Here is a 23932-nt window from a genome sequence, read left to right as displayed (position 1 = left end):
GGATCATTGCTGGAGTCAGGAGGCTCTCCGGAGAGCTGTCTCTGCAGGGTTAGAGCTTCGTGATGACAGCCAAGGAAAAAAAGCAAAAGGCTCTGCCAGCTGGACAGGGGCCAAGGCACAGTGCAGGGGCCCAAGACCTCCTCAGGAGCCTCTTTCCCTGCAGTGTAGCTGTGTCCTGTCCTATCTAACCCCAGGAGAATGATCATTTCATGTATTGGAATATAATTGTCCCCATGGGCACACTGGGGGTTTCCTTGCTTAGGTCATGGTGCCTTGGGAGCAGGTAAGGAAAGAAGCAAAGGTGTGGACAGTTGGTCACATTACTGCAGCTGACCTGCTCAGTACTTGTCAGCTATCAACAACATGACCTGCACAGGGCCTCACAGCCCACCTTGGCCATAAAGGAAAACCATGGTTCCTTCACCCTCAGCAAAAGCTAAGCTGTGGTGGGGCAGTTCCCTGCTGTGTGCCTCTGTGTCCTGGTTCTCAACAAAATGCTGATCCTCCTAGCTGTAGGCATCTGTGTGTGGCTGTGTCCATTTCTCTCCTAGCTGTTGGGTGGATTTTTCCATGCAAAGCAAAGCTGGTGGTACCTGCAGCCATGGAAAACTGTGGACTTTGGTAGTCAACCCTTTGCTTGTGCCTGTCACACTGGCAGTGCAGATGGCAGTGCCACCAAACCTGCATTACCTCAGGTGTCCTCAGATTTCTTTCACCTCAGGTCCTTCTTCCCTCCCTCCCCCTCCCCCATTTTTTTTTTGGTGTGGTTACTTGGATGAGTGTGGCAGCTCTTGACAGGGATGAAAGGAGATCTTGTGGGGATAGGAATATCACTTCTCCCATCTTTCTTTAGCAGAGTAGATACATGCAGAGTGTATGGTCCCTGTTCATTGCCACCAGGTAGATGAATGCTCTTGGGCCAGTCAAGTCACACCAGGAGAGAATCAAAGAAGGTGCCCTTTCAAAGTGCTGCCCTGCTGTCTCTGAAATTGTGGTCAAAAAATTAACCTTGCCTGGTGAGACCAAAGACTTTCATACTCCAATAGCCTGCTTACAGCAGTAGATGGCAGCAGATGTCCAAGAATGAGGACAAGAAGCTTCAGCTCCATCTTCCAAGGTGCAATGAAGTCAAACCTGGTCTGGTCTATTCTATTCTATTCTATTCTATGCTTTTCCAGCACATGTTAATCTAGCCTGCATTGAAGGAACCAGATACAAATACTAGCCACAACAGGCTGTTAGCAAGTCCATCTCTATTCCTTGTCTTTGATATTGCCTCTGGGATGACAGTCAAAACTTGGCAAAAAAAGGGAATAAACTGGAGGTACTGGTTGATGGTAGGCTGAACATGAGCCAACAGTGTGCCCAGGTGGCCAAGAAGGCCAATGGCATCCTGGCCTGCATCAGGAATAGTGTGGCCAGCGGGAGCAGGGAAGTCATTGTGCCCTGTACTCTGCACTGGTTAGGCCGCACCCTGAGTACTGGTCCAGTTCTGGGCCCTTCAGTTTATGAAAGATGTTGAGATGCTGGAACATGTTCAGAAAAAGGCAATAAAGCTGGTGATGGGTCTGGGACACAAGCCCTGTGAGGAGAGGCTGGGGAAGCTGGGGTTATTTGGCCTGGAGAAGAGGAGGTTCAGGTGAGACTACAGGTGCTCTCTACAGCTACTTGAAGGGAGGTTGTAGCCAGGTGAGGGTTGGTCTCTTCTCCCAGGCTACCAGCATCAGAACAAGAGGACACAGTCTCAAGTTCTGTCAGGGGAGGTTTAGGCTGGATGTTAGGAAGAAGTTCTTCCCAGAAAGCGAGATTGGCCATTGGAATGGGCTGTCCAGGGAGGTGGTGGAGTCACCATCACTGGAGGTGTTTAAGAAGAGCCTGGATGAGGCACTTGGTGCCATGGTTTAGTTGATTAGATGGTGTTGGGTGATAGGATGGACTTGATGATCTCAAAGGTGTTTTCCAACTTGGTTAATTCTGTGATTCCTCTCTTACAGGTCATTCCAGACTGGAAGGAGCAGGAGTGGAATCCTGAGAAACCTGAGAGCTACGCAGGGATCTTCCACTTCCAGTTCTGGCGCTTTGGTCAGTGGCTGGACGTGGTGATAGATGACCGCCTGCCCACACTCCACAACCAGCTCATCTACTGCCATTCCAACTCCAAGAATGAGTTCTGGTGTGCCTTGGTGGAGAAAGCTTATGCCAAGTATGTATCCAGGATGACCTGGGACCTGAGAACCTTTGGTTTCCTCTCTGTTCATTCATGAGCTGGTTTGTACCAGTGGAAACAACAGCTTTGCTGGGGAGGAGTAGGACATACCACAAACAGACAAAGACTTGGGGATGTTGTGCTTAGTAGCATGGTTTAGGGGTAGACTGGGCACTGCTGTGTTAGCACTTTGACTTAGAGTCACAGAATCAATCATCAGGGTTGGAAGGGACCTCAAGGGTTGTGTAGTTCCAGCCTTCCTGCCATGAACAGGGCCATTTTCCACTAGATCAGGTTGCCCAGAGCCACATCCAGCCTGGCCTTAAAAACATCCAGAGATGGGGCTTCTACCACCTCTTTGAGTAATCTGTTCCAGTGTCTCCCCACACTCAAGGGGAAGAACTTCTTCCTAACATCTAATCTGAATCTACCCTCCTCTAGCTTGGATCCATTCCCCCATGTCCTATCATTACTTGACATCCTAAAAAGTCCCTCCCCAGCTTTCTTGTAGACCCCCTTCAGATACTGGAAGGCTACGATGAGATGTTTTTGGAGCCTTCTCTCCAGACTGAACAGCCCCAACTCTCAGTCTGTCTTCATAGGAGAGAGGTGCTCCAGCCCTCTGCTCATCCTCATGGCCCTTCTCTGGACATTTGATGATCTTTAAGGTATTTTCCAACCTAGATTGTTTTATCATTCTATGATTTTATGAGGGAAAAAAAAAACCCACAGCACCTTTCTCTAGCCTTAATTTGGCCTCAAAGCAAAATATTCTTCAACTCCACATTTAAGTAATCCCTGTCAAAAAGTTTTCAAGTTCCCTTTACTTGGTCCTGTGACATCAAGCAGCATGGATCTTCTTTTTTCACCTCCTCACCTTCTGACAGTTCCATAACAAATTTCTGTTCCCCAGGCTGTCCCAAGAACTGTCCCTGACCCCTTAAAATGCCAAGCCAATGTTGGTGTGCCATTCCTGTCATCCTTTTCCAGGCTGTCAGGCTGTTATGAGGCCCTGGATGGAGGGAACACAGCTGATGCCCTGGTAGACTTCACTGGTGGGGTTTCTGAACCTATTGACCTGACTGAAGGGGACTACATTGCTGATGAAGCCAAGAGAAATCTCCTCTTTGAGCGTGTGTTGAAGGTGCACAATCGAGGAGGCCTCATCAGCTGTTCCATCAAGGTAAGCAATGTTGCCTGTATGGCTCCACCACTGCTTGGGGATGTGGTGGGGTCACCACCCCTAGAGGTATTTAAAATAAGCTCATGGATGTTGTGCTTAGGGACATGGTTTAGTGGCAGTGGCTTAGCAGTAGTGGTGGGATTGAGAGCTCTGGGCAAGAGTACCAAGGTATCACAGTATCACCAAGGTTGGAAGAGACCTCAAAGCTCATCGAGTCCAACCTGTCACCACAGACCCCATGACCTAACCATGGCACCAAGTGCCATGTCCAGTCCCCTCTTGAACACCTCCAGGGATGGTGACTCCACCACCTCCCTGGGCAGCACATTCCAATGGCAAACGACTCTCTCAGTGAAGAACTTTCTCCTCACCTCGAGCCTAAACTTCCCTTGGCGCAGCTTGAGACTGTGTCCCCTTGTTCTGGTGCTGGTTGCTAGAGAGAAGAGACCAACCCCTTTCTGGCTACAACCACCCTTCAGGTAGTTGTAGAGAGCAATGAGGTCACCCCTTAGCCTCCTCTTCTCCAGGCTAAACAATCCCAGCTCCCTCAGCCTCTCCTCACAGGGCTGTGCTCAAGGCCTCTCCCCAGCCTCGTTGCCCTTCTCTGGACACGTTCAAGTGTCTCTATGTCCTTCTTAAACCGAGGGGCCCAGAACTGGGCACAGTACTCAAGGTGTGGCCTAACCAAGGCTGGACTTGATCTCAAAGATCTCTTCCAACATGAAATGGTTCTCTGGTTATGGTGTCAAGGGGTTAGAATGCACCTTACACTGTTGGAGACCTCTAGACTAGATTGGATAAATTATGGCCAAGGGTTCCTAGTTCTTCCCATGAATGGCAAAGGGATTCAAACCTGAATGGCAGTCCTCTTTATTCCTCATTGCTATGTCCAGGAGCTTAGATTCATCTCAGGAGCATTTTGGTGTCTGCACATGGACAGTGGATGCAGTGCATGTGGTGCTTGGGGATATGGTTTAGGGGTGAACTTTGTAGAGTAGGGTTATTGGTTGGATATGGTGATCCTGAGGGTCTTTTCCAACCTGAATGTTTCTGTGATCTCTACAAACACTGACTGCCAGATCTCCCATTATAACCAGCAGAGAGAGCTTTAAAAGTTGACAGTATGGGAGTGGAGAGACCTCATGCAGCAGATGAAGGCAAGGCAGGATCTAGCACCTGCTGAGGCATCGGATCTGTCTGCCGAGGCTCTCTCCCTGATCATTGATGGTCTCCCAGTTTGGCTTAGAGAAATGTGGAAATCTGAACTCCTTTTTTATCCCAGTCCCTGCTAAGGTGGTCCAAGCTCCATCTGAGGGGTTTGGAACATAAGCCCTATGAGGAGAGGCTGAGGGAGCTGGGGTTGCTTAGCCTGGAGAAGAGGAGGCTCAGGGGTGACCTTATTACTCTCTACAACTACCTGAAGGGAGGTTGTAGACAGACGGATGTTGGTCTCTTCTCCCAGGCAAGCAGTACCAGAACAAGAGGACACAGTCTCAGGCTGCGCCAGGGGAGATTCAGGCTGGATGTTAGAAAAAAGTTCTATACAGAAAGAGTGATTGCACATTGGAATGGGCTGCCTGGGGAGGTGGTGGAGTCGCCATCACTGGAGGTTTTTAGGAGAAGACTTGATGGGGTGCTTGGTGCTGTGGGTTAGTTGCTTGGGCGGTGTTGGATTGGTTGATGGGTTGGACGCGATGATCTTGAAGGTCTCTTCCAACCTGGTTTATTCTATGTATTCTATGTATTCTATGTATTCTGGAGCACAGCCCTGTGAGGAGAGGCTGAGGGAGCTGAGGTTGTTTAGCCTGGAGAAGAGGAGGCTCAGGGGAGACCTTATTGCTCTCTACAACTACCTGAAGGGAGGTTGTAGCCAGGTGAGGGTTGGTCGCTTCTCCCATGCAACCAGCAGCAAAACAAGAGGACACAGCCTCAAGCTGTTTAGGCTTGATCTTAGAAAGAAGTTCTTCCCAGCAAGAGGGATTGGCCATTGGAATGTGCTGCCCAGGGAGGTGGTGGAGTCACCGTCCCTGGAGGTGTTCAAGGGGAGATTGGACGTGGCACTTGGTGCCATGGTCTAGTCGTGAGGTCTGTTGGGACAGGTTGGACTTGATGATCCTTGGGGTCTCTTCCAACCTTAGTTATACTGTGATACTGTGAGGTCAGTGTCCCTGGAGGTGTTTCAGAAAAGCCTGAATGAGGCACTTGGTGCCATGGTCTGGTTGATTAGTTAGGATCGGTTGATTGTTTGGCCTTGATGATCTGGGAGGTCTCTTCCAACCTGGTTGATTCTGTGATGCTATGTGTCTCCCCCCGGCAGGCCACGTCGGCAGCTGACATGGAGGCCCGGCTGGCCTGCGGGCTGGTGAAGGGCCACGCGTACGCTGTGACCGACGTGCGGAAGGTCCGGCTGGGCCACGGCCTCCTGTCCTTCTTCAAGTCAGAGAAGCTGGACATGATCCGCATGCGCAACCCCTGGGGCGAGCGGGAGTGGAACGGCCCCTGGAGCGACACGTGAGTCGGGATGGGCAGCAGCGGCCGCCTCCCGGGGTGGGAGCAGCTGGGATCGGAAATAGAGGAAAGGCTTTCAAGCTGCACCAGGGGAGGTTCAGGCACGTCTGAGTGCCAGGTTCTACACTCCGGCCACAACAACCCCATGCAGAGCTACAGGCTAGGGTCAGAGTGTCTGGAGAGCAGCCAGGCAGAGAGGCACCTGGGGTACTGGTTGATAGTAGGCTGAACAGGAGCCAGCAGTGTGCCCAGGTGGCCAAGAAGGCCAATGGCATCCTGGCCTGCATCAGGAACAGTGTGGCCAGCAGGAGCAAGGAGGTCATTGTGCCCCTATACTCTGCACTGGTTAGGCCACACCTTGAGTGCTGTGTCCAGTCCTGGGCCCCTCAGTTTAGGAAAGATGTTGAGTTGCTGGAATATGTCCAGAAAAGGGCAACAAAGCTGGGGAGGGGTCTGGGACACAAGCCCTGTGAGGAGAGGCTGAGGGAGCTGGGGTTGTTTAGCCTGGAGAAGAGGAGGCTCAGGGAAGACCTTATTGCTCTCTACAACTACCTGAAGGGAGGTTGTAGCCAGGTGAGGTTTGGTGTTTTTGCCCCGTCAACCAGCACCAGAACAAGAGGACACAGTCTCAATCTGTGCCGGGGGATGTTTAGGCTGGAGGTTAGGAAGAAGTTCTTCACAGAAAGGGAGATTGGCCATTGGAATATGGTGCCCAGGGAGGTGGTGGAGTCACCATCCCTGGAGGTGTTCAAGAGGGGATTGGATGTGGCACTTAGTGCCATGGTCTAGTCATGAGGTCTGTGGTGACAGGTTGGACTCGATGATCTTGGAGGTCTCTTCCAACCTGCTTGATTCTGTGTGATTCACAGAGAGGGTTCTCAAACACTGGAATGGTCTGCCCAGGGTTGAAATTACCTCCTAAGATAAAATCGCCAGACTAGCTCAGACTGCCACACCAGGGCTGCGGTAGAATCACTGTCCCTGGAGGTGTTTAAACAGCATGTGGACCTGGCACTTAGGGACATGGTTTAATGTTGAGCCTTCAGTGCTGGGATGAGGGTTGGACTGGATGATCTTTGAGGTCCCTTCCAACCGGATGTTTTCTGTGATTCTGTGAGACAAGAGACATAAAACCATTTGAGTACAGCCACACCCAATGGACTACATCCTGTGGGCAGTTGTGAGATGCCAACCCATGTCCTGTTTCACTGGGTCAGATTCATTCCTTGCCCTGAGGTTCCTAGAGGTCAGCAGGAGGATGGCTGCGCTTGGCACACCTTCTCATTAAGGCTCTGGTGGATGCTGTGGTGAAACCTTCAGCATGTTTACACAAGTGAAGGATGATTATAGCTCACTTTCCCACTCCCAGTCTTGTTCCAGCAAAAATAGCACCAAACAGAATCAACCTCTGCCACCACTGACCACTGTGGTGTCTGTGGCTGGGAGGAAGAACCAAGGCCTGATATAACCAGAGCCTTTGGCCAGACTCCATTTTGTTGTCTTCACTGATGGGCTGTGATTGTACTGGCCAAACAAAATCTTGCCAAGCTGGATTCAGCTCCACTGATCAGGAAGGAAGACAAAGCTACAAGCCATGCTGCACTCCTTCCATGCTTGGAAGATGAGCTGAAAAAAAGCAATATGGGGACTGGTTGCATGGCTGAAGCTTTATAGAGCCCTTGTGCCCTTGACAGATCCTGCTATGGCCACACAGTCTCTTGAATTCTTGTGTGTCCCCCTTGTCCTCACAGTAATGATCCTGTACTCTTCCCACAGCTCTGAGGAGTGGCAGAAAGTGAGTAAAAGTGAGAGAGAGAAGATGGGCATGACAGTGGAAGATGATGGAGAGTTCTGGTGAGTCCCTCCTGGAGTTGTTAACGTGGGCCATGTCCACAGGGACCTCCTACCCCATGAAGCATGTGAGTCGTTTCCATGCATAATGCTATCCAGAGCAAATCACCTTCCAAGCCCCAGAACCTTTAGTGAAGCCTCCTCCTTGAGGCCATGGCTATTAGCTTTGGATGGCCATGATGCTATGATTGCAAGCTGCTCTGTATCACACAGGGTCCAAACCGTTTCACCAGGGTACTGGGAACCTGTTATGAATGTGCTGAACTTAACAGCCTCACCAGATATGTTTCAATACAACATGTGCTCAGGTGTGGAGGAAAGGCCACTACTCTGCTTCTTCCACTCCAAAACTCATAGCTGAAGAAGTATTTACTGCACTCATGGAGAAGGTATCTCAGACACCAGAGTCTAACAGGTGATCAGGAAGATCCCTGCAGTGCAGAACCAGCAGTGTGCTCAAGTGGCTAAGGAGGCCAATGGCATGCTGGCTTGCATCAGGTATAGTGTGGCCAGCAGATTTAGGGATGTGATGGTCTCCTGCTCAACATTGATGGGGACACACCTTGAGTCCTGTGTTTTGGTCCTGTCACTACAAGAAGGACATTGAGGAGCATTTCCAAAGAAGAGCAGCCAAGCTGTTGAAGGGCCTTGAACACAAGCCTCACGAGGAATGGCTGAGGGAACTGGGGCTGCTCAGTCCTCAGAAGAGGAGGCTGAGGGAAGATCTCATTGCCCTCTACAACTACCTCACGGGGGGCTGGAGCGAGGTGGGGCTCAGTCTCTTCTCACATGCAGCAAGTGACAGGACAAGAGGAAACAGCCTCAAGCTGTGCTGAGGGAGGTTCAGTGGGATGTTAGGAAAGCTTTCTTCACAGAAAGGGTTATCAAGGGTTGGAACAGGCTACCCAGCAGATGGTGGAGTCATTGTCCCTGTAGGTATTGAAAAGATACATGCACGTGGTCCTGAGGGCCATGGTTTAGTGGTAGTAGCTTAACAGTAGTGGTGGGATGGCAAGCTCTAGGCCAGCAGTTGGGCTTGATGATCTCAAAAGCCTCTTCCAGCCTCAATGGTTCTGTGATTCTGCTGTTCAGGGTAATGAAGCAGCATAACCCAGCTCCATTCTTTCCTAACTTAGGATGACCTTTGAAGACTTCTGCAAATACTTCACGGACATCATCAAGTGCCGTCTCATCAACACATCCTACCTGAGCATTCACAAGACCTGGGAGGAGGCAGTGCTCCATGGGGCATGGACCAGAAGCAATGACCCCTTGAAGAACCGCAGTGGAGGCTGTATCAACCACAAGGACACCTTTTTGCAGAACCCTCAAGTGAGTCATGGAACAGAGGACCTTCTGGAGCCTTCACATGTGCTTCCAAGTGTTTAGATCTATTACAGAGACCTGGAAGGTTACCAGACCTCTGGTAGATTAAATGTGCCCATGACCATTTTCTGGCTGAGACCCCTGTCACAGCAAGATCATCATCCAGCCCAACTTTATTCACCTTATCACTCTTACCAGGGAGACTGCATCCAGGTGCCTGGTGTAGAGCCTCTTGGCACAAGCAAGCAGTGCCACAGGGTAGCAGTGTTCACTGGTGCCAGTGAACACTGGCATAGCCAGAAATGTCCAAATGATTCAGTTCTTTTGCCCAGACCTTGGCACTGTTAAATTTACCAGGACAGGTGCAGTCTACAGAGCCATTTCCTTCTACCTTGGCCTTTAGAAAAAGCCATGCTCTAGAGTTCATGTCCTGGAACAAGCTCTTCTGTCCTGTCCTGCTCTGACCTGGGGTTCTCGGCAACATGAGCCAAGTTCTTGTGAGTCCTTCATTTAACAAGAGGATGAAGGTCTGGTCCATTGCAGGAGGTCTCATTAAGGATGTGGGAGAGTTGTTTCATTCTTCCAGCTCTGTATTAGCCTTCATCTTAGATCTCTGTGAACATCAGTTCCTACTTCCATGCCTTGTAGGAGGGCTTGTGGCAGGCTGCAAGGAGTGAAAGTCTTTGGAGTGGGACTGCATCTAGACTCACAGGAGTCACAGGATGGTTTGGCTTGGAAGGGACCTTTTGATGATCCTTGGATGATCTCCTTGGATTCTGCTGAGCAATTAAAAGATTGAATTTTCCAAGTCTTTTTCTAAGACCACCCAAAAAGGTCCCTGGCTTGGCAGGATGATGCCAATTCCCAAGAGCACTGGATGTGAGCTCTCAGTGCTGGTAACTGAAGCCAGGCTGTCCCTGCAGTGAGGCCCATGAGGAGAAGCTGAGATTAACCTTACTGTTTTTCTACCCTTACTCATGCCCAGTGATCATGTCTTAGTACAAGCTCTCTCTCCCCTTCCACCCTTTGCTTGCAGTACGTGTTTGATGTGAAAAAGGCAGAAGATGAAGTGCTGATCTCCATCCAGCAGAAGCCAAAAAGGACCAGCCGCAAAGAGGGCAAAGGAGAGAACTTGGCCATAGGCTTTGACATCCATAAGGTAGGGCACAGTTTCTGCATGTTGTCCTGAATGCCCCCATAAATTGTTAGTGGTAGAGTGGTCTATTGGTCCTACATGATCATTGGTGTTGTTCCTTTAAGCATCTGGGTGCCCGCTCTCTTCTAGAGGTGATGAGAGATTTCAGAGGTGTCAGCACGGGAAAATTCTCCTTGCTGACAGCAATGGTTAGTCTGCTATCTCCAGATGCTGCAATCCATTAGGCTGATCCTCATGTATTGCTTGATGAGCCCCCAGTTTAACACTGGGATGCAAGAGAGAAGTCCCTGAGCCAACAGTGTGATTCTGTGGAACAGGCTGATTCTGTGACTCTGGAACAGGCTGCACAGGGAAGGGGGTTGTGGAGTCTCTATCTCTGGAGATATTCAAGACCTGCCTGAATGCATTCCTGTGTGATCTGGTCTAGGTGATCCTGCTCTGGCAGCAGGGTTGGACTGGATGATCTTTTGAGGTCCCTTCCAGCCCTTAACATTCTGTGATTAGAGTTGGGAGGACCACATCCACACTTGTTTTCCCTCCAGCCCATCTGGGACCATTTTGGTGGTTCTCTAAAGTCTAGCTCTCCCAAGCACTGTGGGAGTCTAGCTCTCCCAAGCACTGTGGGGTCAGTCCTTGCAGTCTGGCCCCTGAGGGTGGACATGAACATGCTGTCAGTGGGTGCTGCCCTGCTGACCATCCCACTGTGGCCTCTAACCAGGTGGAGCTGAACAGGAACTACCGGATGCACACCTTGCAGCAGAAGGTGGCCAGCTCCATTTACATCAACTCCCGCAGCGTCTTCCTGAGGACAGACCTGAAGGAAGGCCGCTATGTCATCATCCCCACCACTTTTGACCCTGGTCATGAAGGAGAGTTCCTACTCAGGATTTTCACAGATGTGCCTTCAGACTGCCGGTAAGGAGCAGGAGCAGTGGTGGGGAGGAGCTGGCTGCTTGGAGACAGCCCTGTTCTTTTGATGTGGGGGGGTTTCCTGACTGGAATTGCTCGCAGCCTTGGCTGGAGCTGTGTTACAGGTTGAGGTCCTGTCGTGGGTTGAAACTTGCCCCCAGCATCAAATTGCCAGACCAGCTCAGCTGGAAGCAAATCATAGAATCCTAGAATCAGCCAGGTTGGAAAAGACCTCAGAGATCATGAAGTCCAACCTATTACCTAATACCTAACACCTGCTGACAACTAACCTACAGCTTCAAGTGCCACATCCAATCCTTTTTTGAACGCCTCCAGGGATGGTGACTCCACCACCTCCCTGGGCAGCCCATTCCAATGGCCAATTACTCTTTCTGGGAAGAACTTTCTCCTCACCTTGAGTCTCAGATTCCCCTGGCACAGCTTGAGACTGTGTCCTCTTGTTCTGCCACTGGTTACCAGGGAGAAGATACCAACCCCAACATGTCTACAACCTCCTTTCAGGAAGCTGTAGAGAGCAATAAGGTCTCTCCTCTTCTCCAGGCTAAATGAAGCTGTATTTACAAGCAAAACTACAATCTAAAATGAAATGCAATGAATATGTAAAAAATATAAAGTATTTCAATAGCAGCACACCGAGGCACAACCCAGGCACCAGCTCCTGCAGAGTGGCACATCAGACTGAGGTCGAACTTAAGCAGGCAGGTGTCCAGGCAACTGGCTGCAGAGAGTGCTGGAGCCTGGCACCTGAAATGGTGGCCAATGAAGGGCAAAGGGAACTGTGTCCAGTTCTGGGCCCTTCAGTTTAGGAAGGACATCGAGACACTTGAACGTGTCCAGAGAAGGGCAACGAGGCTAGGGAGAGGCCTTGAGCACAGCCCTGTGAGGAGAGGCTGAGGGAGCTGGGGTTGTTTAGCCTGGAGAAGAGGAGGCTCAGGGGAGACCTCATTGCTCTCTACAACTACCTGAAGGGGGATTGTAGCCAGGAAGGGGTTGGTCTCTTCTCCCAAGCAACCAGCACCAGAACAAGGGGACACAGTCTCAAGCTGCACCAGGGGAAGTTTAGGCTCGAGGTGAGGAGAAAGTTCTTCACCGAGCGAGTCGTTCACCATTGAATGTGCTGCCCAGGGAGGTGGTGGAGTCACTGTCCCTGGAGGTGTTCAAGAGAGGACTGGATGTGGCACTTGGTGCCGTGGTCTAGTCATGAGGTCTGTGGTGACAGGTTGGACTTGATGATCTTTGAGGTCTCTTTCAACCTTGGTGATACTGTGATACTGTGATGCTGAGATAACACCTGCATGAGGTGTGAGCAGCTCGATTATCTGCTTAATCTAGTGCCTGAACTGAAGGAAGAAGTTGCTAGATTTAGGACTGTAAGGGAATGTGAAAGGGAGTTGGATTTGAGGAACCAGGCTCTGCAGGCTCCCCTAGCAGGGGGGAGGTGACCCAAGATGCAGCAGGGAATGGATACAGGTCCCTGTTAGGAGAGGCAAAGTAAAACCCCCACGGCTCCCCTCACCTTCCCAGCTGCCCTTGCAAAACAGGTATGGGGCACTGGAAGCTGAGGATGAAGTGAATGAAAAGACAGAAGAGACACCATCTGAGGTGTTGCCTAAAGCCAGACAGCCTGGCCCCCACATCAGGACTTGTTCCCTCAAAAAAAAGTGGAGGGTTATTGTTATTGGTGATTCCCTCCTGAGGGGAACAGAGGGCCCCATATGTTGGCCAGATCCTTCCCACAGGGAAGTCTGCTGCCTCCCTGGGCCCTGGGTCAGAGATGTTACCTGCCCCTCTGGAGGTCTGTAACTTTGTGGTTCTTCAAGGCATTTAGCCTCTAAACTACCACATGTTTTTCCTTGCAGAGAGCTGACGCTGGACGAGCCACCACACACCTGCTGGAGTGGGATGTGTGGTTACCCACAAGTTGTATCCCAGATCCATGTCCTTGCTGCAGCTGGGCTCAAGAATCAGGACTCCCAAGGAGGTACTGGTCTTCCCATGTCTGCTGTCTATTCCCAGGCAATGAAGCAATGAAACAGGTTAATGTGTTGAGCTAGTGTTCATCACCAGAGGCTGGGTGTCTATCAGTAGAGGGCAGACCAAGGTTGGTTCATTTTGAGATGGTGTAGCTCAAGAGCCTCTCCCTCCATTTCCTGCTCCATGCTTGGTTCCTGGAAGCCCTCTGAGACAACCTGAGCCATTCACAATCACAGCCCACTGTGTTTCTGCTTCCTACTCCTCCAAAGGTTCATTTTCTTGGGCCTACCCTGCTCTGATGCAATTTTGACATCCATCAATTCTCTTGCATGAAAGACAGCAGCAGCACCACACCTGCAGTCACAGAATCTCATGGCAAGAGCCCTATGTTCAGCTGTCTTAGGGCATCTAGACCAAGAAAGCCAGGGACAGTGATGACTTGCACTGGGAGATAGTTGAAGTAGAGATGAGAGGTCTAGAGCTTGTGATCAGACAAGGAAATGCCTTTCCACCATGGAAACACATCAGATCCTAGCCTTTCTCCCCAATTCCATGAGTCAAAGAGGTGGGTTGAGTGTGGCAGCATTTAGCCAAGCACTTTCAAGCCAAATTTAAAGTATGAAAATCGAAAACTTAACATTTAAAAAGTCTAAATTTAAATCCTGATTGAAATAGTATTTCGCCCCCCACTCAAGCTTTATTGTCAGGGCTGCATGTAACTGGGGCCCTGAAAGTACTGAGGAAGGTTCTGCTCCTAAGGGAATGTGTTAAGAAGAGAGAACCTCAAGGGAGGTTCTCCTCCCAATCCTCCCCCTATATTCTGCCCTAGTGAGGCCACATTTGGAGTATTTCACGCAGTTCTGGGCTCCCCAGGTAAATACAGACAGGGAACTGTTGGAGAGAGTCCAATTGAGGACTACAAAGGTGCTGAGGGGCCTGGAGCATGTCCCTGACAAGGAGAGGCTGAGAGACCTGGGGCTGTTTAACCTGGAGAAGAGCAGACTGAGAGGGGATCTGAGCAGTGCTTATCAATATCTAAAGGGTGGGAGACAAGAGAATGCCAGACTCTTTTCAATGATGCCCAGTGACAGGACAAGGGGCAGTGGGTACAAACTAGGACACAGGAGCTTCCATCTGAGTATGAGGAAAAACCTTTCCTGTGAGGATGCCAGACCACTAGAACAGGCTGCCCAGAGAGGTTGTGGAGTCGTCTTCTCTAGAGATATTCCAAACCCACCTGGATGAGCTCCTGTGCAGCCTGCTCTGCATGCCTCTGCTTTAGCAGAGGGCTTGGAGTAGATGAACTCTAAAGGTCCCTCCCAACCCCTCCCATTCTGTGGTTCTGTGACCCTTCATTAGGACAAGGACTAGCCCAATTTGCTTGTTTATCACATGCCCCAGAGAGATTCCTCCTGTCCTGCCTGGCGCCTGGGGAGGGAGTTTTACCCACGGTAGGTTGGTTGTTCTTGGGTTACTCACCATAGCTCAGTGTATCTGTAGCAGTGCAGGGAGAGCTGTAGCCAAAGTTCTCTGACCTCACAGCAACAAGGGTACATGTGAATTCTGGAGCCATAAACCATTTTTCTTCATCAAGAAGCCCTTGGGAATGGCTTTTTTTGTCCCTTCTTTTCTCCAGCTGTTTTGCAGCTGTTCATCTCCCACTGCCAACTGTCTGTGTGTTCGCTGCTTCTCAGTGCAATAGCATCTCTCTGGCCTTTCAAAGTATGGAAATAGTGATTTACAGATAGGAACTTGGCTTCAGCTGCTGGAAGATGAGGGTTTAATGGGACATCCCAAAAGACAAGGGTAGTTTGGAAACCCAGCAGTGAAATTTTTAAGGCCAGGCTGGATGTGGCTCTGAGCAACCTGATCTAGAATGAGGTGTCCCTGCCCAGGGCACAGGGGTTGGAACTGGATGATCTTTGTAGTCCCTTCCAACCCTGAGAATTCAGTGATTCTGTGAAATCCAGCAGCTGTGTCTCACCAGAGGAGCCAGGTCCTTGCAAACAGGAGGTGGTCTGGCAGTCAAAGATGTTGTTCCTCAATCTCTAACCCTCAGGAGTGGTGGTTTGTTTCTCCTTGTTTCTACATTTCCCTTGGACCAGAAAGCTCATCCACCTGGTCTGTGTTTCCATCATAGCCATTAAAGCTCATGGTGAGAAAATGTGTTCTGGCAGGGAAATTCCCATGGCAATAGCTCTTCACTACTGATATTCCCCAAACAAGCACTTGTTTCTTAAGAGGAAAATGTTGACTAATGAGGAGCTGTTTCCCTCTCCTGGAAGCTCAGGTACTATCCAGCTATGGGCTGGCAGTCTGTGAACTTAACTCTCCACCTCTGTGGCCTGCTTGTTTCCCATGATTGTCTTGTTCCAGCGGGGATATTGCAATAACTTTCCTTACCCAATTTCTTCCACTTCCCACTCATTTCCCCGTGATGTCTTTCTGTTCCCCATGTGTCTCACTACCACCAATGAACCTTTTTGACATTTTCATAGTAAGTGTGTCAGATGGGGGCAGCTCCAGTTCTGGGCCCCTCAGTTCAGGAAGGATGCTGACTTGCTGGAACGTGTCCAGAGAAGGGCAACAGAGTTGGTGAGGGGTTTGGAGCACAAGCCCTATAAGGAGAGGCTGAGGGAGCTGGGGTTGCTTAGCCTGGAGAGGAGGAGGCTCCTGGGAGACATTATTGCTCTCTGCAACTACCTGAAGGGTGGTTGTAGACAGTTGGGGGATGGTCTCTTCTCCCAGGCAACCAGCACCAGAACAAGAGGACACAGTCTCAAGCTGCACCAGGGGAGGTTCAGACTGGATGTTAGGAGGAAATTCTACACAGAGAGAGTGATTGTCCATTGGAATGGGCTGCCCAGGGAGGTGGTGGAGTCACCATCATTGGAGGTGTTTAGGAGGAGACTGGATGGGGTGCTTGGTTGCATGGTTTAGTTGATGAGGTGGTGTTGGATGATAGGTTGGACACGATGATCTTGAAGGTCTCTTCCAACCTGGTCTCGTCTGTTCTATTCTGTTCTATTCTATTCTGTAGAATTGTAGAACACCAGGTTGGAAGGGACCTCAAGGATCATCTGGTCCAAACTTCCGTGGCAAAAATATGTCCGGACAAGCTGGCCCAGCTCTCCAGCTCAATCTTATAGGATGTGGGGTAGTGATAGGACTAGGGGGAGTGGAGCAAAACTAGAAGTGGGTAGATTCAGACTGGATGTCAGGAAGAAGTTCTTCCCCATGAGGGTGGTGAGACCCTGGAAGAGGTTGCCCAGGGAGGTGGTGGAAGCCTCATGCCTGGAGGTTTTTAAGGCCAGGCTGATGTGGCCCTGAGCAACCTGCTCTAGTGTGTGGTGTCCCTGCCCATGGCAGGGGGATTGGAACTAGATGATCCTTGAGGTCCCTTCCAACCCTGACAATTCTGTGATTAAAAGTGCCCAATACTGAGGACTCCACAACTTCCCTGGGGAAATTATTGCAGTGGCTGACCGCTCTCATGAAAAATGTTCCTCTTCTGTCTAATCAGAATCTTCCTGGTTGCTCTTTGCTGGCCCTGTTCTCCAGACCCTTTGCCATCTTTGTGGCCCTTCTGTGTTTGCTCACCTGTACTCTGCTGCAGTCATTCTCACAGCCTCCCTTCTCACTGAGCATGACCGCGGGCACAACATGCCCAGCAGGCACCTCCAGGTCATTGGAGAAGAGGTACTGCAGGCTCTGCAGGGCCTGATCTCCTGTGGGCTACAGGGATTGAAAGGGAGAGAAAAGAAGTTAGAGGAGTTTGGGATTGCATCAAATCCTGGCCCAAATTCTTTCCAGTGGTGACATTGATGGAACAGGGTGGTGACAGTGCCAGAGGTCACATCCTATCAATAGCCTAAGCTGGTGTTTCCATTAACTGGGCCTCTGACAGACAGCAGGAATCTCAGGCCTTGAGTGTCCTTGCCCATGGTGGAGGGGCTGGAACTAGATGATCTTTGGGAGCCCTTCCAACCTAGGCCATCCTATGAATCCTAGCTCATGCCTTCAAATATTGGAACATGCTGGAAAGGTCTCCTCTAAGCCTTCTTTTCTTTTAAATACTGGAACATGGTGGAAAGGTCTCCCCTGAGTCTTCTTTTCCTTTAAATACTGTGACATTGTGGGAAGGTCTTCCCTGAGCCTTTTTTAATCAAGGCTAAACAATCCCAGTTCTCTCAGCCTTTCTTCACTGGCAGCTTCCCAGTCCTTGGATCATCTTTGAGGACTTTCTCTGGACCCTTTCTAGCCTGTCCACGTTTCTGTATAGCAGGGACCAAAAGTGAACACAATATTTAGGTGTGGCCTGGCTAGTGCTGAGCAGAGTGGCATAGTGACTTCTTTATCTCTGCTGGTGAAGACCTTTTGGTCTTCTTAATTGTTGCCCACAAGAAGTACTCTAAAAACCACCTCTTTAAAAGCCTTTCAACTATCTTTCCATCCTAAGGCTCCCCATTCATTGATCGCTCTCCAAACCTTCCTGGTGCTACAACAGTCTCCCTTTTGGGTTTGATAAATTAGCACCTCTTGACACTTAATTTTGGCTGTTCTGCCATCTTTCATCACCTTGAGCCCCCAGCATTTTTCTTACTCCAACATTAGTTGCCACACTGACAGCCCTTGCAGCATTTGAGTCTCACTGAGCCTAGGAGGAAGATGTGCTGTGGTGGAAACCATCATCCCTGCTGAGGTAGCTAGTTACCACCTTGAAGCAAAGCCAGGATTAGCCTGGCTTAGGAGTATACAAGTTAAGGTGGAAGCAGCTTGAAGGCTTTTGCCTCCTTGGTGTTTCCTTGCATGAAACCACCTCTAGCAACCTGTTTTCTACTCTCCATGGGTTTGTTTCTGCTTGCCTTCAGCAGAGCAAATCCTGTGCACTAAGCAGGGCAATGTCTTCCATGAAAATGTATCCCAAATGTCAGGAGCATTTGGAGCAATGGAGTGTTTATGTAGAACATGGGGTCAAGGCAGAAACAGCTCTTTCCCAGGGACAATGTCAGGGATGGAACATCTCTCCTATGAGGACAGGCTGAGTAAGCTGGGGTTGTTCAGCCTGAAGAGAAGGCTCCAGGGAGACCCAATAGCAGCCTTCCAGTAGCTGAAGGGGGCCTGCAAGAAAGCTGAAGAGGCCTGTAGTGATAGGATGAGGAGCAAAGGTTTGAAATTAGAGAAGAGTAGACTTATATTGGATGTTAGTTCTGCACCATGAGAGTGGTGGAACACTGTAACAGGCTGCCCAGGGAAGTAGTTCAGGCCCCATCCCTGGAGATCATGGTCAGGCTCAACAAGGCTCTGAGCAACATGATCTAGTGGAGGATGTCACTGCTTACTGCAGGAGGGTTGGACTGGATGACCTTTGGAGGTGCCTTCCAACCCAAACAATTCTATGATTCTATGATCCCATCAGCTAAGCTTCATGGACATCATCTGGGATGTGATGAACCCTTTGGCAGGTATCACAGTATCACAGTATATTAGAGGTTGGAAGGGACCTCCAGAGAGGTGGGTTTTCAAAGTGTCCAGAGTAGGACACTCTACAACTTCTCTGGGCAGCCTGTTCCAGTGCTCTGTCACCCTCACTGTAAAGTTTCTCCTCATGTTGAGGTGAAATCTTATATGTTCAAGTTTGAACTCCTTGCTCCTTGTCTTACTACTGTGCACCACCAAAAAGACCTTGGCCCCCTCCACTTGATACCCACCCCTCAGGTATTGATAAGACATTGATCAGATCCCCTCTCAGTCTTCTCAAGACTAAATAGCCCCAGGGATCTCAGTCCATCTCTTCCTGTGGGGTATGGAGGGAAAGTGCTGCATGGCACAGCTGGAAAAGGGCTCTGAGAAACTGCAAGAGCAAGAACAATGCAAAAATTCCCTTTTGTCTCCCCAGGAGCTGACCCATACGTGATCATAAAGTGTGAAGGGCAGAAAGTCCGCTCTCCTGTCAAGAAGAACACAGTGTCTCCAGAATTTGACGTGAAGGGGCTCTTCTACCGCAAGAAGCCAGGACAGCCCATCATCGTTCAGGTACCTAGCTGAGGGGGACAGCCACTGTCTCTAAAGATGTTCCTCACTGTGAGGGTGGCAGAACACTAGAGCATGTTACCCAGGGAGGGGTTGAAGGACTCATCCCTGGAGACATTCAAGGTCAGGCTTGATGGGGCTCTGAACAGCCTGATCTGTCAATACAGTCTGGGGGAGGAGGTGATAGAAAGCAGCCCTGTGGAAAAAGACATGGGAGTGCTGATGGATGAGAAGCTGGACATGAGCAGGCAGTGTGAGCCTGCAGCACAAAAGGCCAATGGCAGCCTGGGCTGCATCAAAAGCATCATTGCCAGCAGATCCAGAGAGGAGATTCTGCCACTTTAATCTGCTCTGGTGAGACCTCATCTGGTGTACTGTGTACAGGTCTGGAGCACTCATTATGGGAAGGACACGGACCTGATGCAGCAGGTCCAGAGGAGGGCCACAGAAATGATCGGGGGGTTAGAGCAGCTCTGCTACAAGAACAGGCTGAGGGAGCTGGGGGTGTTCATCCTGGAGATGAGGAGGCTCCAGGGAGACCTAATAGCAGCCTTCCAGTACCTGAAGGGGGCCTACAAGAAGGATGGAGAGAGGCTGTTTGCAAAGGCCTGGAGTGATAGGACAAGGGCCAATGGCTTCAAACCAGGGAAAGACAGATTTAGATTGGATATCAGGAAGAACTTCACTGTGAGTGTAGTGGAACACTGGAACAGGTTGCCCAGGGAGGTAGTTGAGGCCCCATCCCTGGAGATATTCAAGGTAAGGCTCAACATGGCCCTGGGCAACCTGATCTAGTTGAGGATGTCCCTGCTGACTGCAGGGAGGTCAGACTGGATGACCTTTGGAGGTCTCTTCTGGCCTGGACCTTTCTGTGATTCTAGCTGGTGATGTCCCTGCATACTGCAGGGGCCTTGGACTCAATGACCTTTAAAGGTCCCTTCCAACCCAATGTATTCTATGATTCTCTCACTTGGACACCCCAGCTGTCCTCTCCTCAGACTGTCCACAGTGGGTCTGTTCCATAAGGCTGAGCATCATCAGTTCATGTAGCTCAACATTGAATCACCATGGCTGAATGGTGACATCTAGTACATGCATGTCCTTTGCATCTGTCACTCACAGAGTGAACCCAACACCTCAGCTACCTCCACAACTCCAGCTCAGAGCAGGTTCCCTTCTCCTCTCTGGTGTGAAGGTTGGGTGCATCCCTCAAGGAGCTGCCCTCATGAAAGACTGAAAGACCTGGGGCTGTTTAGTCTTGGGAAGAGAAGGCTGAGAGGTGATCTTATCCCCATCTATAAATATCTGAGGAGTAAGTGTCAAAATGAAGGTGCCAGGCTCTTTTGGGTGGTGCCCAGTGACAGGACAAGGAGCAAGGGGTACAAGCTGGAACACAGGAGGTTCCACCTCAACATGAGGAAAAGCTTCTTTATTGTGAGGGTGACAGAACACTGGACCAGGCTGCCCAGGGGGATTGTGGAGTCTCCCTCTCTGGAGATCTTCAAAACCCTCCTGGATGCGTTCCTGTGTGATCTGCTCTGGCAGGGGGGTTGGACTGGATGATCTTTTGAGATGCCTTCCAAGCCCTCACATTCTGTGATTCTGTGGTTCCTGTTTGGCCTGCCCTAGCTGATCCTGTGTTGGCAGGGGGGTTGGGCTGGATGATCTTTTGAGATGCCTTCCAAGCCCTCACATTCTGTGATTCTGTGGTTCCTGTTTGGCCTGCCCTAGCTGATCTTGCTCTGGCAGGGGGGTTGGACTGGATGATCTTTTGAGATCCCTTCCAAGCCCTCACATTCTGTGATTCTGTGATTCCTGTTTGGCCTGCCCTAGCTGATCCTGTGTTGGCAGGCTTGCTAGGAGGGGGCAGAGCCACAGCTCAGTAGGTAGAGCATGAGACTCTTAATCTCAGGGTTGTGGGTTCGAGCCCCACGTTGGGCGCCAAAGAAAAGAGCGTGATGGGGTGAGAGGAAAGGCTCTGCGACCGTTTGAGGCTGTGCCTTTAAGGAAGGGGCACACTGGCTAAATGTTTATAAAATATTTTGATGTTCTAAACAAAATTCATTGGTAGGATTGTGGGAGGTGAGATTGTTAGACCCAGGGGAGCTGGGACTTTCCCTCAGGCTTCCTTTCTTTGCTGTCCCTTCCACACTGGACTGCTTCTGGGCTTCTTGCCAAGAGATAAGAACTAACTAACTCCCTGTGCTTAGGCTTATGCTGTGCTAACTCCCCTCTTTTCTCTTCTTCTACCTCTTTGGGGGAGAAGGGAGGTAGGGGGGTGAAGGGGGCACAGGGGGAAGCCCCCTCTGTTGGGGGTCTGGTTTCTGACTGTGTTTATTTGCTGTATATTCCTGTATATATTGTAAAATACCTGTGTTTGTTGTGTTACATAGAATCCGTTTCCTTGTAAACTATACTCTCATTTCTCCGACTGAGTTTTAGCCGCGATTTCTTTCTCAGTGGGAGAGGGAAAGCAGAGCCTTTCCTCTCAACCCACCACACTCGGGGTTGGACTGGATGATCTTTTGAGATGCCTTCCAAGCCCTCACATTCTGTGATTCTGTGATTCCTGTTTGGCCTGCCCTAGCTGATCCTGTGTTGGCAGTGGGGTTGAGCTGGATGATCTTTTGAGATGCCTTCCAAGCCCTCACATTCTGTGATTCTGTGATTCCTGTTTGGCCTGCCCTAGCTGATCCTGTGTTGGCAGGGGGGTTGGGCTGGATGGTCTTTTGAGATGCCTTCCAAGCCCTCACATTCTGTGATTCTGTGATTCCTGTTTGGCCTGCCCTAGCTGATCCTGTGTTGGCAGGGGGGTTGGACTCGACGACGTCTGAAGGTCCCTTCCAACCCTTACCATCCTGTGCTTCTGTCATTCTGACCTCTCTTTTCTTTCCCTAGATCTGGAACCACAACTTAATAAGCGACGAGTTCTTGGGCCAAGTGGTGCTCACCGGTGACCCCAGCGACCGTCAGTCCGTGCACACTCTGCACCTCCAGGACAAGGGCAACAGGAGATCAAATGACCTCCCTGGCACCATCGCCGTCAGGCTGCTCAGCAGCAACATCCTCACCAACGTCTAACCGCTCAAGGAGTTTTCTTCTGGTGCCACATAAGTGTATAGAAACATGTAGACACACACACACACAACACAGAGCCTACCTACCATCTGCCAGGTGTCTGTGAACTATGCATGCATTCCACTCCAAGGAGCCAAATCTGCTGGTTTCCCATGTTAAAGAAAAAAAAAAAAGGTGCCTTTTGGAGGAACCTCAACAATCCTTCTGCTGGCTTCCTCTTCAGCTTCCCACCCCCTGCCCATCACTGCTGTGTGCCCTGTGGGGTTGCTGTGGGCACGCCGTGTGCGTCCTGACAGCCGGAGCACAGCGCCCCGGTGCTGTTTGTTTACAGGTTCTGGCACCCAGGTGCCACCAGGCACATGTGTGGCCACCACGGTCCTGCCAGCCGCTTCAATGCCTCTTCCATGTGTCTGCTTGGGGTTTAGAGTAGTGTCTGTGGAGTTGTCCCCCTGAGAAAATGCCGTTGAGTCTCCTCTCTGTGGAGGCACCTCAGCAAAGAAGGTGCGAAACGGTAGGCTGGGGACTCTGGGAGGTGTTCTAGCTCTGCATCCTAGGGTTTGCATCCTGCCACTGGGAGGAGAAATGCAACAAGGCAGTCCCAAATCCACAGGGTCAACAAGACTAAAGACTCCATCATTTTAGGGACACACTGCCATCATTTTAGGGACATGCTCCATCATTTTAGGACTCTGCCCTGGTGAGGCCCACCTGGAATATTGCATCCAGTTTTGGGCTCCCCAGTTCAAGAGGGACAGGGATCTACCTGAGAGAGTCCAAGAGAGGGCTACCAGGATGATTAAGAGACTGGAGCACTTAGGAGAGGTTGAGCAACCTGAGGCTGTTCAGTCTGGAGAGAAGACTGAGAGGGGATTTAGTAAATGTTTATAAATATCTGAGGGCTGGGTGTCAAGAGGGAGGGGGCAGGCTCTTCTCCATTGCACCCTGTGATAGGAGAAGGGACAATGGATATAAACTACAGCACAGGAGTTTCCACCTCAACATGAGGAGGAACTTCTTCACTGTGAGGGTCACAGGGCACTAGAAGAATCTTCCCAGTGGAGACCTTCAAGACCCATCTGGATGCATTCCTGTGTGACCTGTGCTAGATTCCATGGTCCTGATCTGGCAGAGGAGTTGGACTGAATACTTGGAGGTCCCTTCCAACCCCTAACATCCTGTGATTCCTGTGACTCCTGTGATTCCTGTGATCCTGTCTGCTCCTCAGTCTTGTTCAACCCCATGCAGCTCTGAAGTATCACAGGATCATAGGATGTTAGGGGTTGAAAGAGACCTCCAGAGATCATTGGGTCCACCCCCCTGCTGGAGCAGGACCATAGAATCTAGCACAGGTCACACGGGAACACATCCAGCTGGGTCTTGAAAGTCTGCAGAGAAGAAGGGATACGAAGATGCCAACAAGCATGGTGGGACAACTGTTCTCTGGGGTCAGGCTCTTTTGAATTGGTCTGGACTCAGGCTCCTGCATGTGCCTCTTGAGCTGCCATGGTGCCTGCTGTCTCCATGCCTTCATGCAGTCCCCATCCCAAGAGCTCACCCCAGCAGCTGGGGTGGGTTGTTTGCTGGGGTCCTTCAGTGTTTAGATAAGAGGAGGTAAGTTGTCTGAAGGACAAAGTATCAGGTCCAAGGGATGGGGAGCTTTGCTCAGTGGGCTCCAGCTGTACTGCTG

General features: G+C 50.5%; 1 protein-coding gene across 2 annotated transcripts in view; it reads left to right on the top strand.

The window, feature by feature from the left end:
* Nucleotides 1–22274, top strand: part of CAPN5 (calpain 5) — a 91881-nt gene extending 69607 nt beyond the window's left edge. For both annotated transcript variants that reach the window (XM_054164799.1, XM_009906952.2), the window contains 10 exons: nt 1995–2203; nt 3197–3389; nt 5707–5900; nt 7674–7751; nt 8885–9080; nt 10111–10233; nt 10949–11145; nt 13020–13141; nt 19034–19170; nt 22066–22274. In XM_054164799.1, the coding sequence (XP_054020774.1) occupies nt 1995–2203; nt 3197–3389; nt 5707–5900; nt 7674–7751; nt 8885–9080; nt 10111–10233; nt 10949–11145; nt 13020–13141; nt 19034–19170; nt 22066–22248 (1632 nt within the window). In that variant the 3' untranslated portion in view covers nt 22249–22274. The remainder of the gene's footprint in view (nt 1–1994; nt 2204–3196; nt 3390–5706; nt 5901–7673; nt 7752–8884; nt 9081–10110; nt 10234–10948; nt 11146–13019; nt 13142–19033; nt 19171–22065) is intronic.
* The last annotated feature ends 1658 nt before the right edge of the window (nt 22275–23932 follow it).

This window comes from Dryobates pubescens, chromosome 10, assembly GCF_014839835.1.
Source record: "Dryobates pubescens isolate bDryPub1 chromosome 10, bDryPub1.pri, whole genome shotgun sequence".
NCBI classification, from domain to species: Eukaryota; Metazoa; Chordata; class Aves; order Piciformes; family Picidae; genus Dryobates; species Dryobates pubescens.
Note: the sequence above shows the minus strand (reverse complement) of the source record. Positions and strands in the feature narration are given on the sequence as shown.